This window comes from Brachyistius frenatus, unplaced genomic scaffold (assembly GCF_029030835.1).
Source record: "Brachyistius frenatus isolate BFR_SWC_R1_liver_20210118 unplaced genomic scaffold, ASM2903083v1 Contig_21, whole genome shotgun sequence".
Taxonomy (NCBI): Eukaryota; Metazoa; Chordata; class Actinopteri; family Embiotocidae; genus Brachyistius; species Brachyistius frenatus.
Window position 1 is genome coordinate 715,245 of NW_027210620.1, and position 17,252 is coordinate 732,496.

General features: G+C 42.6%; 2 protein-coding genes and 1 long non-coding RNA gene across 5 annotated transcripts; 1 reads left to right on the forward strand and 2 right to left on the reverse strand.

Moving 5' to 3' along the window:
- Positions 1-175: 175 nt before the first annotated feature.
- arl8 (ADP-ribosylation factor-like 8) lies at positions 176-9,882 on the reverse strand. The gene is made up of 6 exons (XM_069696321.1): positions 9,481-9,882; positions 6,724-6,784; positions 6,482-6,629; positions 4,799-4,882; positions 4,475-4,626; positions 176-2,252 (listed from the first exon to the last, which is right to left on the reverse strand). The coding sequence occupies exons 1-6, from the start codon at positions 9,524-9,526 to the stop codon at positions 2,204-2,206; spliced, it is 540 nt and encodes a 179-aa protein (XP_069552422.1). The 5' UTR covers positions 9,527-9,882; the 3' UTR covers positions 176-2,203.
- Positions 9,883-10,143: 261 nt separating this feature from the next.
- On the forward strand, positions 10,144-17,056 carry nsun6 (NOP2/Sun RNA methyltransferase 6). 3 transcript variants are annotated; one of them, XM_069696316.1, is made up of 12 exons: positions 10,144-10,691; positions 11,000-11,134; positions 11,680-11,835; positions 11,936-12,033; positions 12,440-12,546; positions 12,633-12,786; positions 13,521-13,602; positions 13,718-13,837; positions 14,540-14,684; positions 14,763-14,908; positions 16,539-16,664; positions 16,782-17,056. In XM_069696316.1, exons 2-12 carry the CDS (start codon positions 11,018-11,020, stop codon positions 16,959-16,961), a joined length of 1,431 nt encoding a protein of 476 aa, XP_069552417.1. In that variant the 5' UTR covers positions 10,144-10,691; positions 11,000-11,017; the 3' UTR covers positions 16,962-17,056. The 3 variants fall into 3 exon arrangements, with proteins under 3 accessions (XP_069552417.1, XP_069552418.1, XP_069552419.1); XM_069696317.1 differs by having other exon boundaries at positions 11,014-11,134; XM_069696318.1 differs by having other exon boundaries at positions 10,144-11,134; positions 11,939-12,033.
- On the reverse strand, positions 13,508-16,845 carry LOC138619675 (uncharacterized). The gene is made up of 3 exons (XR_011310833.1): positions 16,758-16,845; positions 13,684-13,881; positions 13,508-13,596 (listed from the first exon to the last, which is right to left on the reverse strand). It is a non-coding gene; the product is annotated as an uncharacterized lncRNA (long non-coding RNA).
- Positions 17,057-17,252: the final 196 nt, after the last annotated feature.

Genomic DNA, 17,252 nt, shown 5'->3' on the forward strand with positions numbered 1-17,252 from the left:
ACCGAGAACTTTTTTTTTTTTTTTTTTTTTTTTAAATCTAAAAGCGCTGCGTTTTGTCACTGAAGCTCGTCATCGACTCGTTGCCGCGAACGCGGCCAAAGGAAAGTGCTCCAGCTTAGAAAACATATCAGACGTTCACCATTCTAGTTTCATTGTGTGTCGTCTGAATCCAGTGTTTGTTTTTTGGTTTTTTTCCATCGATCCCAGTTCAGCCGCTCCCCTCATTCCTAACAGTGTTTTTCTTCTTTGCTCATTACCTCAGTGCAAAAAGCTTCATTGAAAAGTGAATGTATAGTAGTTTAGAGGAAAACACGTGACCGAGAATCCTTTTTAGAAATTGAGAAGCTCCTCTTGACGTTCCTTACGAGTGAGTAGGACTTCTGTGTCTTTTATTGACTGCTCTGTGCTTTGTTTGATCAGCCGATTATATTGCAGATGTGAATAAACTGGTGTTCTGATCAGAGCGGCTTCGTTCTTGTCGTAAAATAATCGCTAAAATCTAGTAGAAGACGATTTGGGGAAGTTTGGCCGCGAGGTTGAAAGTGTATTTTCAGTCTATTGCAAATGGACTGAAAAGGATGAAAGGGAACTTCAAAGTTCAAAACAAACCTTTATTGAAAACAAAACTGAAATACAGTACATGACCCAAGACTACACGTCACCAACACAGAATCGATCGGTTCCCTTGCTTTGTGAGCTCAAGGTAAAAGCTGTAAACCTTAATGCTGAAAGAGTCTTCCTGGTGTGTGTGTATATATATATATATATATATATATAAAAGTGTGTAAGTAAAAAGAATTCGCCGCCACGACGACGAACAATACCCAGAGGCACCCCCGGACTAAGATGGACGCCAGGTTTTTAATCACCACTTTCGTTCAGACTCGATGAAACTCGCGCACCTCGTCCTCCTCCTCCTCTTTTTTTTTTTTTGGCCACTAAAGAACTTGTAAAAGTTTCAAAGTGACACGTGCATAGATCTGTTTGCAAGTTCAAGGAAATTGTTACACCAGGTTGAAGAGGACACAAATCACAGGCAGGCCGTCAAGATTTTACCACATGCGGTCCTCCAGACGCCCGGAACAGCTCGGTTAAGGCTGAGGATCAAGTATTGTAACTATACGACGGCCAAAACGGGAATTAAAATCATTTTACCGCTACGAAACCCCCGAAGTCTAAGTGGTTGAAGAGTAACAACTTTCCATAGATGTGTGGCACCTGTTCGAGGGAAGCTTCTTCTGATCCCTTTGTGTAAAAAGTACAAAACGCTTAGTGAGGAATATGGTTAAATGTTTACATGAGGATGCAGCGACTCGGTGGCCGTCTGTTAATATAAAACGGGTTTTTCTGATGTACACTGAAAAACAAGCCTATAAAGCGAGAGTAAAATTAAATAAAAAAAAAATAAAAAAATCATAGTGTTTACATTTAAAATACTGTTAATAAAACCGCTTTGTACTTGCATTTGAAAACAACGCTGCAGGGTTGTTTTTCCCCAAGAGGTTAAAAGAAGGTCAATTTAGCGCACCGGCGCTCTGAATCGTCACCGTTTGGCTCGACAAGATAAAAGTTCCGGCTCGCGAGTATTAAAAAAAAACAACAGGATTTTGTACTTTACCACGTTTTGAATTAATACGGCACCAGCGAGTTTTTGAGTGTGAGAAATACCACCGAGAGTGTAGCTTATGAAACTGAAAATATACGTAACAGATATCAATAGCTGTGCTGAGAATCAGAACATTATAGTGGAGCATTAATGTGCAGTGTGTAACAACTTAAATTTACAATACTGCTCGTAATCCCCTTCCCTCCCCCCTCCCCCCCCCATCAAAAAGTTTACCTGAACAAATAATAAAAAATTAAAAAAATTAAAAAACAAAACAGCTGCACCGTATTTGGGCATCCACGCGGCGTTTATGGCAACCTCTTGATATGATTAACGATATATGTATGTAATGTCAAGGATGAGTCCACCTCTGAAATCGTGTCCTTCTCCGGCTTCGCTCCATCGTCGGGCCTCTTCATGATTTCTGGTCTGATCGGGAGAAGCGCCGGCTCCGCGGGAGCAGCTCCTTCCGCGGGAGGGCGTCGGGCGCTCCCGTGCGTCAAGAGTTCTCGTCGTTTACAGGAATGAAAGGTAACGATAAGCCAATGAGGAGACGCTCGTTGCGCCGCCCGGGCGTTAGGTGGCAGAGGGAGGCCGTTATCTGAGTCCGGCTCTGGAGGTCATCCACTCGAGGCCTTGGCACAGACTGGAGAACACGGAAGGTCAAGGTCAGGGGTGGACACGTGCGCTTCGGCGAAGACCTTCCAGCAACACGGAAGAGTGCCGTTTCACAATCCTTACCACGTGGAGTATAAAAGCATGACGGGGAAATCGGGCCTCCTGCGCTCGCAAACACGTCGGGTTTACCTGCGTCCAACGTCACCGGGCAGATTTGGTAACATGTCACTGCTTACCACAAAATATTCAAATGCGTTTCAGTGCCTTCCACTGCAGGAAATATAAACTGGTTTTATATTGTTCAGACAACGGTGAACTACTTAAACTCAGCAGGAGCAGTGACATCTGGTGGTTTACAGAAGTCACTGCAGCTCCTCCGGGCGAGTTTCTACACCAAGTTTTAATCTCAAATGTGTTCAAAAGAAGAACACCTATTTTTTTTTTTTTTTTTTTAATTAAGGCCAAAGTCCTATTCTTCTTCCTTAAGCTTCATCGTCTTTTTGGCGGCATTAAAATACCCAAAAACTCGTGAAACTTGGAACCCGGCGAAAATATTGTAGTGGTTTGGTGAGTGAGCGTGACCAAACGGCTCACTAGCGCCCCCTAAACTGCAGCCCCAACACCTAGTTTCACCTACACACACTAAATTTGTTGGACATGTTTATCACACCGAGATGTACAAAAAAAAAGTCTCTTGAAATCATGACCTCAATTGGTATATTTTGCTACAGTATGACTTTTTTTTTTTTTTTTTACCACTTTTTGGACGACGTGCTAAGACTAAAGTATGTCTAAATGTCCTTCTAAAGTTTGACTTTTTCTTCATCCAAAAAAAAAAAAATCACAAAAAAGTCATACTACAGTAGGACGTTTGGGACGACATACTATGGTATGACTTTTTCTTCATATTTTAGACAACATACTGTAGTCTTAAGTATTTTAAATATGTTTGGCCGAAAAAAAAACCATCACACTATAGTATAACTTTTAGGCCAAATACATACGTTGGTTCCAGTTGGACTCGAACCCACGACCTTCCGACTGCGAGGCAGCAGCGTTTACCACTACCAATGTGCCTGTGTTAGTATATTCTAGTTTTTTTTTTTCCTGTTTTATCTAACGACAGGCCACAGTGTCACTGTTTTTGAAATATTTTGGATGAAAAATATTCAAGCTGTAGTCTGACTTTTCCTTTATATTTAAGACGACATACTGTAGTGGTCTTAAGTATTTAAAAAAAATTTGGCTGAAAAAAATCATCATACTATATAGTATGACTTTTTTGTGATTTTTTTTTGGATGAAGAAAAACTCATAATATAGTTTGACGTTTGGGACGACATACTATGGTATGACTTTTTCTTCATATTTTAGACAACATACTGTAGTCTTAAGTATTTTAAAAAAAATTTTACCAAAAAAAAAAACCCCATCATACTATATAGTATCACTTTTTGGACGACATGCTATAGTACGATTTTTATTTTATTTTTCCAGATTTTGGACGACATACTACAGAATGACTTATTTTTTTGACCTATGCTCCGCCAGCTGGCTCCCCGACGTGCAGCGTGCGAGGGCTGTGTATCACCGTTTAATCTATAATTCTCAGATGCGCTGTTGTAAATGCTGATAATATTGCTCAATATGGTTTAAAAAGAAAACAAAACAAAAAAAAACGAAAAAAAAATGAAAAAGGTACGATATATTTCATAGAAATCAATTTTTCCAAAAATAAAGTGTTTGCACAGTTCCGATTATGTTAAAAACAATCGGGGTTCAGACTGTTGACGACTGAAAATTGTTTTTGCCGATACAAACTATGTCGTATACCGCAAACATTATGTATGGACAGTATGGAAACACTAAAACACAGCGGCTGCAAACTCGAGCACCTGACGCTTCATCAGTCACGCAGAACTCTTCGCTTGACACACAAATGAAACAGCGGTGGGGGAGGAAAAAAAGTCGAGGCGCCGAGCTGTACTTAATACTACAATATATCGGAAAACAGTTCAAGCTGGAAGAAAACAGCAGCTTTTTTTTTTTTCTTTTCTTTCAGAAAACAGTACGAATTGTTTTTCTTTCATCGCTACTCTTTTCTAGCCTGAGAAACTTGAAAAGATCAATTAGAAACATCTGTATACCGGCTGCGGGTGTGTTTCGCAGCTGGGACCGAGGTGGGGCCTAATCCTTAAATAATTACGTTTCTGCTCTTCGTCACCATGTATGTGCTGCAGACACGACTTACCCCTCGCCTGTGAGAGCGCAGCAGGACTGGATGTGCCAGGGGTGGTCTTTGATGGAGCTCAGGCTGAGGTATTTGGAGATCTCTGCTGCAGACATGCAGTCCTTCATATCCTGCTTATTGGCAAATATCAACACAGCTGCTTTCCGCAGGTCCTGAGGGAGACGGGAGGGAGAGAACAATAAAAGCGCCGCCCGGCTCCGCGTCGCCTTTTGAGCCACAGCCTCTGAACAATGGGGACGGGGGTCAGAAAGGGCCAATCATCCGCGTCTGCTACGAGCGCAGACTGGGTTTGTGTCCCCACGGCCACGACACCAAGAGTTTTACCTCGTGAGCCAGCATCCTGTAGAGCTCCTCTTTAGAGATGGCCAGCCTCTCTCTGTCTGTGCTGTCCACCACCAGAATGATGAACTGCGGAGCAGGAGGCAAAAAAATAAATAAATAAAATAAATAATCCACACTGAGCGACCTCTTTTCAAAAACGCATTTGCGGCAATGAAAAGGCGACACAGCCGGCGGGCCCATCCGGACGGAGGGCCTCACAATGGGACCCCGTTGAATGAGAAAGAGTGGCCCCGGATGACAAAAGACCCAAAAAAAGCCCGTTAACGTTTTACAGACGTGACAGGCGCCATTTAAACCAGAGCGACGAGCCGAGAGGAAGAAGAAGGATTGAACACGTCGCCGCGAGTTCTTCCAAGATGAGCCAGTTTACAACCAGCGAGTTGCCCGGCTGCAACTCCAGGACCGCCGGCGGTAAATCTACGGCGGTCCATTGGCCGTCAACTTCACAATTGTTTAATGCAAAGATGCTTTAACGTTATGATAGTTTAAACCCGTGAATAACGAAGCCCCCCCCCCCAAAAAAAAAAAAGCCTCCATCTGCCACGTCACCGCAACACGGCTGCAACAATATTGTTTGACTAATCTCACAAAGTGAGTCAACTAATCAATTCCAGAGGGCTGAAGGTCAGATTTACCTTCTCTGTTGATGTTTTCTGGGTTAAAAGATTGATTATTTGTTCTTTAAAAAGTAAATAGTAAAAGATTCCAGCTGTTTTTTTTTGTTTTGTTCCGACAGTGGAAAATCTGAAGATATTAGATTTATTACAATAAAAAAATACAAACAAAAAAATGCAGAAAGTCCCAACATTTGAGAAGGCGGACCACGTAAAATATATGACATATCTACTCGACACTGACAAATTACAATTAATGGCTCCGGAGAAGTGATCCGTTTCAATTACTTTTGTTACTCGACGAACTCGCCGAACCCAAAGACACCGAGTTAATAACATATTCAACAAAGAAAGAAAGCATCAAACCCCGACATCCGAGAAGCTGAACAAAGGCAGGTTGGACGTTTTTCCTTGAAAAATAACCACTTTAATTAAATAAACTTGTTGCAGATTAATTTTCCTGTCAGCTATGTTAGCTTTATATAATGTCAAAAATGTTCCATTAAGATAACTCCAGAGATGGAAAAATGTCTTATAATTCCCAGAGGCCCAAAAAGACATTCTGAAATTTCTAGTTCTGTCTGATCATCAGTCAAAAAAACAAAAACAAAAGATAATTAGACGTAGAAATGCGGAAAATAATCACAACTAAGAAGCTGGAACTAGTAAACACTTGGTATTTTTCACGCCAAAATGACAGAAACAACAAATCAATCAGCGAAGCGTGTCAGCTGGAGCAGAGACGTGCGGGGGAACGAGAGGCGATCGATCGGCTTCAGTGTTTGTGGTCCGACTGGACAAACGTTAAACGTTAAACCTCCGCCGAGGGTCTCGTGTCACGCGCAGCGCTTCGGTTACGTTCGTGTGCTTCTGGAGTGAGCATCCATTACAGATCTCCCAACACATCTGCCTCCGCTGACCCCAGCTTGGCTCTTCAGACGGAGCCCTTTGTGAACGGGCCCGACCTCCGACCTCCGACCCGGTCAAACACGCCAGCTGCTTGCTGGATGACCCCGGCAGACCCCGAGAGAGCAGAAAGCGAGTTTCTCACCTCCGTGTTGGAGTAGTAGGTGTTCCAGGAGGACCGGAGGGACTCCTGTCCTCCGATGTCCCACATCAGGAAGTGGGTGTTCTTCACCACTATTTCCTCCACGTTGCTCCCGATGGTGGGAGACGTGTGGACCACCTCGTTCATCAGACTGAATGACAACAGAATCGTGGAGTGAGTGTTTGAAAGTCGAGGAAAAAAAGAAAAAAGAAGACGTCTAAGAAGGTTCAATAAAAAGGACTTACAACTGGTAGAGGATAGTGGTTTTCCCTGCGTTGTCTAGACCCACAATGATCACTTTGTGCTCTGCAAAACAAACACGGTCCGTTAACTGTGGGACTTTTATGATCTGCAGAAAAACACTCAAGAGGCAGAAAAACACGCGTGAAGGAATTCTCTTCATTCAGCCGCTGTAAAAAAAAAAACAACCAAAAACCCACTCCAACGAGTCCATACAAAGCATTCAATGTCAGCTCGTTTAAAAATCATAAAAGGCTCAACTTCCTTCCTTCCTCAACTGCGCCTGACCTCATTTCCCCCCCCCTCAAACGCGGCCACGACCGCAGTAACTTCTCGCCATTCATAAAAACCAGCGAGAAACACTGAAGGCGTTGAGGTCGAATCAGAGGTGACACGGACGTGCGAAAACATCCCAAGATGGTGTTTTGACTTGTCGGCCGCCGGGGAGGAAGGAAGCAAGTCTGGTCAGAGGACTCGCAGATCCGTCGCGTTCGATGAGCTGTTCTGGCCTTTAAAGGGATGTTGCACGTGTATCGCTTCCTTTAAAAGAGGAGCTCCCCTGCGATGATCCCGACAGCACAATTGGCCTACGAACCACAGCCATCAAATCCACACTTTAAAATCTCTAATAAAACACATAAATGTTCTTTGCTTTTCCAAAAAGAGAAATGTGTTTCTTCATTTTTTTTTTTAAATCACCAATACACTGAAAATATTTCCTGTAAATTAGCCGCATGCACTATTTCCGACACCGACTCCTTGATATTAAAAGGTGCAGTAACGTACGACTTTTATGTGCGAGACATTCAAAAACTAAAATTATCCGCAGAATGTCAAAAAAATAGCAGCTTTAATGTTTATCAAAGAAGTCTTGTGCACTGAAATTAGCGTGAAAACCAGTGATGGCTGAAAACCTTGGCAAAATATATATACATATTTTTTTATTTATAACAAGTTAACTTTGGCGTTTCTTTCCGCCGCTGGAGACGAGCTCAAACGTTTCTCCTCTGGAGAGTAAACAGATGTTAAATGGGGATGGAGACAGTGAAATGTCAAGTCAGCTGTTTGTTACGAGGTTCAGCCAAAATAAATCATCTGTATGCGACTCAGTTCATCAGTTTAGTTTTGCTGTTTTCTTGCTGCTACGGCTTCGCTCAAATTAAAAGGTAAGCAAAGCTAACACGTAAACTACTGACATTTTTTTTTTTTTTAAATCAATCATCTACTGGGTGCATAAAATGTAACTTTAGAATAATCAGTAGAAGAAAAAAAGCAAACTACGAACTTCCAGCAGGGGAGAAATACACAAGATTCAAACTCTGAGCCTCTTAAGTGTTTAAAAAGTAGTTTTACAAGACAGGACTTACTTTTTTTTTTTTACAACAAACTGCAGCATAAAAAAAAAAGACACTAAGGAACATTTAAAGGAGAATTTTAAAACTGTAAGAATCAACACTTCTTGCTTGGTTAGTTCTTTTTCTAGTAATATAATTACACCGTGTTGATTACATGGATTTAGCAGCTGCTCTGTATCCAACCGTCTCACTCAGCCCACGCTGTGATGGTCTTTAGTGGGTGAAACTAGACACCGGGAACACTGTAATCCCGAATTAGGGACTGGGAGTCGGTTCTCTGTGACCCGCAGGACCGAAGGAGTCGAGACGGAAAGAAAGAAAGAAAAAAAAAATGACTGAGAAAAACAATAATGACCACTGGAGGAGAACAGAAAATGCAAGCTATTTTTATCACTTTCAGAAACCTCTTTCATGTCTTTCAAAAACAAAACATGCACATATAGTAAGAAAACAACCAAATGTAGGTGGATACTTAATTAATACTTTCACATCACTTTAACCCATCTTTAAACTCCTACTCTACTTTTCTTGCATTTACAATATCTTGTACAAAGTCGTTAAATTTGCATATTTTATTAGCATATTGTACTGATTATCTATTATATTTACCAGGGTTTTCCCAGCTTTCTGGAGGGTTTAGGTTCTGCAAGTGGTGGGCAATTACCGGACTAAAAAACATTTTCCCATCATTTTTGAACTATTATCTTTACTGTATTTATCTGAAAATACACCGGCTGCTATGAAAATAACAAAAGTGTTATGATGGAAAACACTGATTATAGAGTATGATAGATATTCGTTATACTATAATCATTTGTAATACTCGTGTTTATATATTTCTCCCATCAATGTACTTATATTCTTTAAAGCCTTAAGTGGATTAAAACTGCATATTAAAAGACTATACTTCCCAAACTTTGCAGCAGATTAAAAAAAAAAAATAAAATAAAAAGATCTGTAGCAACAGCTGACGGGTGTGGTTTTTTTTTTTTTTTTAATTTTTTTATCGTCTCCACGGAGAAATGCATCAGCGTGAGAGTGTTTACAGTAAACAAACTTTCCAGAGGGGTCCGGGAGAACTTACGTAACGCGACGTGTTGTCCTGCAAAGTGAGCTAAAGATGATGGGACAACTGGACGAAACGCGCTCGTGCCGGATCACGGCGACTTAAGGTAATCACGTGAGTTGATAAACAGATTACCGCGTGCAGTCGTTTAAAAGTGCACTTTTTTTTTTTCCTCTTTTTTTTTTTTTTTAAATGGTTTTCGTGGCTTCAGTTCAGTTCAGTGCTGAAAGTCTCAAGAGATCGTTCTCACTTTCTTTCTTTTTGTTGTTGTTGTTGTTTTTGTTTTGTTGTGTGCGCTGACGGGGCTAACAGCGCGAGGCGGCGCGAGCCGTAACACCCACCTTGGTTACAAAAGAAGCTCCACAGCTTGGCGAATATGAGGCCCATCGTTTCGGTTAATAACACCAAATGTCCGTCCGTGTCCGTCCCTCTCTCGTCGGTCGGTCGGGTAAGCGCGCGGCCACCGAGCTCCTCCTCCTCCTCCTCCTCCGTCTCCTCCTCCGCGGACTGGCTGCGGCGAGCAAACACTTAGCTGGATGGTGTCTCGTCCGCGGGACACCTCGGCGACGACTCCATAAGCGTAACGTCCAAAACGAGGCGGACAAAACCCGGATAACGGCGACGGACTCGATACCCCGACTGTCCGCGGTGTCCTCGGAGGACCGCGGTGAGTTGGAGAGCGGCACCGCGTCGACTCTGCTGGTTTGAACGGCGTCGCCTCCTCTTGCCCGTTCGCTGTTGTGCTTCGGTGAGAGAGAGAAAAAAAAAAAAAACGTAACCTCGACTGTTAACTTAACTTCCGGTTACGTAATGACGTCGTGGCAGTTCGGTGGTGTTTTGTTGTTGTTGTTGTTGTTGTTTTTTGGGGGGAGGGGGTTTGGACACAGCATTTTGTTTTTTTACGTTTTTCAGAGAAATCCTAAAAGATGTTTGAATTAAAAAAAAAAATTATAAAAAAAAAAAAAAAAAATTAAATGTTGCATTTATTAAATGTTGATAAAAAAAAAATTAAATTAAATTTAAAAAAATGCAGCAAAAATAGTTCGTATTGTTCCTTAAAACCAGATCTCAAAGAATACTTTAGAAATGTCGTGTAGTTTGAGTGCGACTGAGTGAGAAAGTAATAGAAGTCCAGACAAAACTTGGCGATTAAACCTTTTATTCACCGTCCAGTTTTTCAAGCGTCTTTAGAAACACGGTAAATGTGCTGTTAAAGATGCTCAGCAATTATCAGCAAAATCTACATTTAACAAATAATGATTTCACATATAAAACAATCCGCTTAATCAGAATACTATTTTTTTTTTTTTTTTTTTACGTTTATTTTTCTGCCGTAGATTTAAATCTTTCTTCACAGACTGAAGGGAGAACTGCAAACAGTGCCAACTCGACGCTATTGTTTGCGCCCAACGCAAATTATAGCCTAAAAGAGGAAAAAATAAAAAAAATAAATAAATAAATAAAGTCAACTCGTATCACGTGATTAAGCTAGTGACGTATACGGAAGTGAGAGCGCTGCGAGCAGCCCGGATTCATGCCTGTAACAAACCGCGTGAGTATCCGAAGAGAACTTCAAGGATTATTTTTTTTTTTACATTGAAATCACTCCTAAAACGGAGGATTGACTTGACGGCCCACTTATTAAAATGTACTGAAGCAGCGGAAGACTATTCTGTATCACCATTCATGATTTGTAAAATTGAATTATAACGCGTATCAAATCGGCGATTAATTGTCACGGAAATGATCGATAATAATGACTTTATTGGGGTTTTGTTGTTGTTCATTTTATGCCACTCTTATAGTTAAATAAATTAGATTTTTTTTTTTTAAAGTGATATTTCTGTTCGTTTCATTCAGTTGTTTTTATATAGATGAATGGAGTATTTTGAAAGGCCTCAGACTGAGAAAACAGAAGAAATGTCCATTTTTCCAAGGATTTCTCTGAAGCCTGAAGTGACCCAACATCTAAAGAGCATCTTCTTGAACAAGGAGGTAAGAACATATTTGTGGCTCCTGGAAGCTCTCTCATGAAGAATCACAGTCCCGCTGAATAATATGTGACTTTCCACCAAAAATATTAAAACCATGTTCTTTAATCTTTTTAAATGACATTTTCTGAAGATGTTATCGCCCCACGGAAGAGTCTGAAAACCTGTTCAGAGCCATGAAACTGACACATTTGACAAGCCAACATCTGAGATGTCTAAGAATGATCCAAAAAAAAAACATAGTTTATGTGTAATTAAAGAAAGTAAACTCCCCTTCACGAAGTTAAAATACGAATATTTCCAAAAAGGTCCTCAGCACTTTTACCGACTAAATATATTAACAAAGCCCTTTTTTTAAAAAATTTTTTTAAGTAAGATTTCTAAAAGTTTATCGCTCTTTTCACGTCTACTTTTTTTTTTTTTCCCTTTATTACGGAGCATTTTATTAGCAGTCTGGACAAAAACATCCACCGACATCCTTCCTTACAGTCCTGGTGGCACTAAAGCGTCCTTAACCACTGACACCTTTCCTGCCCGTGATGCGTTCAGGTGTTAGCAGCTGTGGGTCATCAGGAGGCGGAGAGTCGCTTCCAGAAGCTGCTCGCGTGTCTGTCTCACCCGCCGTCGTACACCTGCGTACGAGCCAGCGCTCACCTCGCGCCGCTGGAGGAGATCAGACTCCAGCTGAGAGACGAGCTGACCAAGGTGAGTCTTTGTCCTGCGGCGGGAACTATTTTTACTGTTCCACTCTCACTCAGTGTTGTTGTTGTTGTTGTTGTTGTTGTTGTTGTTGTTGTTGCCGTAGCAGCAGATGTGCAGCTCGTCAGCAGAGGAGGGCTCCGTTCGGATTCTCCCACACCCGCGAATCCCAGATGTGTTGCTTCTTCCTGTCGACGGCCCGAGGTACGTCCGACCGCTCGGCTCGTGTTTTCCTCGGGGGGCCAAACGCCACGTGGAGCTGAAAGGAATGACTACAGACCTCTGAATATTACAGTTCGTGGACCGTACATTTGTGCCTGTTTCAAAGCGCACTGGGTTGTTTTTACTATTTAGGTGTATATATGTATATATTCATTTCTATGCTGTATATATGTCGTTTTATGTTTTATATGTCTGTTTATGTCCGTCTGGGTTTTTTTGTTGTTTTTTTTTTAGTTCTGTTTTCAGTATTTAAATGCAGAAACACAACACTCCATATATACCCGCCACGAGGACATGATTTAAAAAAAAAAAAAGGAGTCGTGAGTAATTGTGCCATCACAGCGCGAAGGAGGCGTTCAACTTCCTCCCTCCTGTGTTTTGTTTCCAGACCTGTGAAGCAGCTCAGTTCGGAGGTGCTGGTGGGAGCTCAGTGCGGCAGCGCTGTCCTGAGAGGCGCTCACGTCTTCGCCCCGGGGATCGTCGCCAGCCCCAAGTGTAAGACTCCACGACGCGCAGCGCTGAGAAACGGGCCCGAGCGCCGGACGTTAAAAGAGCGCTCTGGTTCTGGTTCTGGTTCTCAGGCATGAAGGCGGGCGACGCGGTGTCCGTCTTCTCCGACCTGGAGGGCAGGTGCACCCGCGGAGCCACGAGCTTCCGGGGCAAGAAGGTGTTTGTGGGAAACGGAGTCGCTGAAATGGATCGCTCCAGCCTCTTCTGCGCCGATAAACCTGCCAGGTGGGTCGGACTCGGCCCGTCACCACTATTGCACGATTTCTTGATCGCCGGTATTCGAGATGGCTGCGATTATTTTTTGCATAATCGTTAAAATAGTTTTTCGTCGACCCGTATAAGAGCGATTGGTTTGAAACTATTAGAGGTGCCACATTTTTGTCACTATTTCCACGAGTGGAAAATTGTTTATTGGTTCGTGTCATCGTCAGTAATTTCTTTGCGTACTCCAGTAAGGCTTTCTATAATAACGTTGTTATTTATGTCATATCTGCCATTTGTTTACGAAGCCTGAAACAAAGAGATTGTTTTTTTACTCATATAATTCAATGTTCAATGCAAAAAGAAAAAAAAAAGTTTTTCTTCATCATAAATTGTATTATTGAACTGTGATTCGGCTTATATGTTAAAAGTGGCTTAAAATGAATGAAAAAAAAGGGCAATTGAATCGCGAATGGCAATTATTTGGTTCTTTTTAAACAAATGTATGACTCTGCAGAGTCTAATAGTCCCGGTTGGTTTCACTGTAATACGAGAAGGATGTTATCGTAAGGAAAACCATTAAAAAGCTAATCAAGATCTTCGATCTGTGACACAAAATGCGTACTCCTGACGCTCTCGTGGGGGATCAATGCGCACAAATAAAGTCAAGGCACCCTGAAAGGTTATTCAAAGTGTTCACGTCACGCCGCAGTCTTCCTCAGGCTCAAAACAGTGACTTGTGGCCCTTGTGGTTTCAGAGGCGTAGGAGTTCGGATGGTGGAGCCGCTCTACCGGAGTCCTTGCTTCGATGGCGTTCTGCCCAGCCTGGCGTTCCTGCAGGTATTTTCAGTTACAGTCTGTCAGAGATGAACTGATGACCTGATAAAACTTTTATGAAATGGACCTTCAGTCTCTTATTACCTGTACGTAATCTCCACACGTCACTGTCGTGCAGAACCTCCCCTCGGTGGTTGTGGGTCACGTGCTCGGGCCTCGTCCTGGAGAACGAATCCTGGACATGTGCGCCGCACCCGGAGGGAAGACCTGCCACATCGCTGCGCTCATGCGGGATCAGGTACCGCTTCGCTTCTCCAAGTCGCCGTCATCTGAGAATCCGGGCTACAAAATACACACGTTTACCACTTAAGTCTGCAGATTTCACCGATTATTTTTTATTTTATTTTTTTTACAAATTTATAAAAGGTGTTCAGTGGAAAAATCATAATTCAAATCATAATTCGCATCCCTCAAGTTTCTTTCTGTTCCTGAGCTTGTCTATGAAATTTTCTATCTATTCACTCAAGTCGAGTCTCTCCTGATTGAAATATCATAATATAAATCATAAGATAAGGTCCATCCGCCAGTTTGTCGTTCAGGGCCTATTTTCTACTTTTCTATTTATTTTTCTGCTTTTTAAGGGAAATAAATTTGCCAAAGTAGTTAAAAAAATTTCAATGGTTTTTGCTGCAAAATAAAAAATTAAAAAATACTATTTTTTTTTTTTTAAATCTGCATTTTAGTGCTGCGACGCTGATATTCTTTCTCTCTTTTTTTTTTTTTTTTTACACAAGTTGATTTAAATTAAAACGTGAAAGTATTCAAACGTACACTTTGGGGATAATCGCTCTGTACTTCTACATGAGTAAGATCTCAAATGCAGGACTTGTTCTAGATTATTTTTACATTGTTATATTAGTGCTTTTATTCACATGGATGCTTTGAATATTTCTCCTCCTGATGCTTCTCGTTAATGTGTCTTCCTGTGTCTCTCTCACAGGGAGAGGTTGTGGCCTTGGACCGGATCAGAAACAAGATCGACCGCATTCGTCAAAATGCACAAATGTTGCATTTGAACAGTATCAAAGCTTTTTGCTTCAACAGCACTCAGGCTGTGAGCAGCGACCCCGCGGAGGAAACTGAAGGTACAGTGCAGAGTTACTGCAGCTTTTTGACTCCTGTCCGTGACACGGTAAACAGCTCTGCTCCTGCACATCCCCCAGGACCTCCCTTCCCGCCCGAGAGCTTCGACCGGGTCCTGCTGGACGCCCCCTGCAGCGGCCTCGGACAGAGACCCAACATGGGCACCACCTGGAGCCTCAAGGAGATCTGCTCCTACCAGCCGCTGCAGCGCAAGTTATTTCAAGCTGTAGGTTTTATTTCGCACGCAAACAACCTTTCACTTTCTCTGTGTTTCTTCTGCTGCCACCAGGTTCCATGGTTTGTCCCATCACATTGACAGTATCTCATTTTGGCCTGTAGGTGGCAGCATTGCATCGCTATTAGACTGCAGTGGGACGCGGTTCCCGTCTTAAAGGGAAAATCCACCTCAAAATGAATTTTACAGAAGTTATTCCTCTCATATTTAACGACATGTCGCCTCGTAACTGCGACTGAAAGAAACTCTTAATTTAAATTTTACTGATTGACATGATGAGACCTGAACGTTTTCAATGACGTAGCACAGATACGATTTGCAGCTCTCAAAACAAAAGTGTAAACAGAAAAAATGTCTTATTGCGACTGTTTTAGAGTTTCACAGTGAGAGAAGCTGCTCTGGGAAATATATCTGCAGGACATTTGCAGTCATGGTTTCTCAAATTTTTCTCGCAAAATGAAATGTTTTTAGGGTGGATTTTTGCTTTTTGCTTTATGTATGGCTGATAAGAGTCCAATGCAGAGGACATCAATTTTCTGTGACATGTAGCGGTCCATCAGTGTCCACCAGCGTCTCCTCAAGGTTACTCAGCATGCCGGCTGAAGAAAGACGGCTTTTTGGAAGATATACGTTCAAGTGCTCGTATAAGTAAATGTTGACAGACTTTTGAACTATGTGACAAGTGAGAGTGAAAGCTTTGATAACACTGACACGTCATGTTTTATATGACAAACTTCTTAAAAGACAGTTGATTTTTTTTTGGTACATATTCAGCAGTGAAGGAGCAACGCGATCAGTTATTTATAGAGGAGGTTCTGGTCAGCTGATGAATTTAAGTCCAATATTCACTCTCTTCAAGCTCTGGTTTTGGTCTCCAGGGGGCGCTATCTGACTACTTGGCTGCTAAACGTTCACGTTAGTCGCTAACTTTGATTGCGCTCTGTAGTTGTGCGTTGCCTCGATGGATGTATTCAGAAAGATAATATGTCGCCTCCACACGGGCTTAATGCAAAATTTTCCCTGTGTGCAATGAAAAAGTCTGAATCATGTTGACACTGCAAACAAAGTCGGTTTGTACTTTTTCTTTCCTGAATTTTTAATCCATAGATGTTTAATTTTTGTGGGGGAAAAAAAACCGCCTAGAAAAGTGCGTTTTATTTTCACAACATTATACCGATGTAAAGTCTATGGGCGGAGCCTGGCCGTGTGGGCGGGGCCAGAGGGGGAAACACTAATATGGGGTGTTTTTCCCACAATGGCCACAAGAGGCAACAATGAGCCCAATTCCACACTAAAAATCTACACGTGGCACACGTGAAATTTACATTTCATCTAAAGAGTTTACAAACAACATTTTTCTGCCAGCTGCTTTTTTTATTTTTTATAAATGTCGATCCTGAACGGTGGGTTTTCTAGATCTCGGCCAATAAGCAAAAAAAAAAAAAACAACCCAAAAAGAGCTGAAAGTCACTGTAAAGTTTTCTAAAGTAGAGGAAAAGCATCACCACAAACAGCCTCTTTAACACAGTCACGTAGTGTCACCGTACTTAACGTTGCTTAAATTATACGGTACTGCTGCTTTAATAAAAACTTGCAACTGCATTCATCCGTGTTGCCGCAGGCTGTGCGGTTGTTGAAGAAAGGCGGCGTTTTGGTGTACAGCACCTGCACAGTGACTCTCGCCGAGAACGAGGAGCAGGTGGCCTGGGCCCTCGACACCTTCCCCCGCCTCGCGCTTCAGCCGCAGGTAAAGCACTTCAGCCACGTGGACAGACTCCCCCCCCCCCCAAAAAAAAAAAAACCAAACAACAACAACACACACGTCACATAACATACTCACGCTCTCCTCTTCTCTCGTCCTCAGGAGCCTCACATCGGCGCAGAAGGCATGCCGGGAGCCGGCCTGTCGCCCGAGCGGCTGCGCCTCCTCCAGAGGTTCAGTCCCGAGCTGAGCTGGGAGCAGACGGAAACCACGGCGCCCCTCTCCTGCAGGGCCGACGGCGACACCATCGGCTTTTTTATTGCCAAGTTCCTGAAAACCTGACCGGAGGGCATGTTTTCCTCACACGGACCTCGAATGAGACCCGCAAGGCTGGGAACAATGGTGTTTATATTCCCGACACTCTGTGTGCTTTGACGGGGGCCGGTGTTGACAGAGAGCTCGCTGCGCTGTTTACAGCATCTGCCTCTTAACAGCTGCTCTCCGAAACTGCGGCCCATATACGGAGAAGCTTTACAAACACGGAGGGCAGGAGAGGCTGAAGGGGAGGGGAGGGGAGGGGAGGGGGGGGGACATGTGGGGATGGAGACTGAATGAGCACTGGCAAATGCAGCA

Bases quoted from the DNA above. Each gene is read 5' to 3' on its own strand.
- arl8 (XM_069696321.1), bottom strand. From the start codon at position 9,526: ATGGGCCTCATATTCGCCAAGCTGTGGAGCTTCTTTTGTAACCAAG. The intron at 4,883-6,481 runs GTGAGAAACTCG...CCTGCTCCGCAG, and splicing joins CCTACTACTCCAACACGGAG to TTCATCATTCTGGTGGTGGA. The intron at 4,627-4,798 runs GTAAAACTCTTG...CGTCTCCCTCAG, and splicing joins ACAGGATGCTGGCTCACGAG to GACCTGCGGAAAGCAGCTGT.
- nsun6 (XM_069696316.1), top strand. From the start codon at position 11,018: ATGGAGTATTTTGAAAGGCCTCAGACTGAGAAAACAGAAGAAATGTCC. The intron at 12,034-12,439 runs GTACGTCCGACC...TTTTGTTTCCAG, and splicing joins CTTCCTGTCGACGGCCCGAG to ACCTGTGAAGCAGCTCAGTT. The intron at 14,909-16,538 runs GTAGGTTTTATT...GTGTTGCCGCAG, and splicing joins AGCGCAAGTTATTTCAAGCT to GCTGTGCGGTTGTTGAAGAA.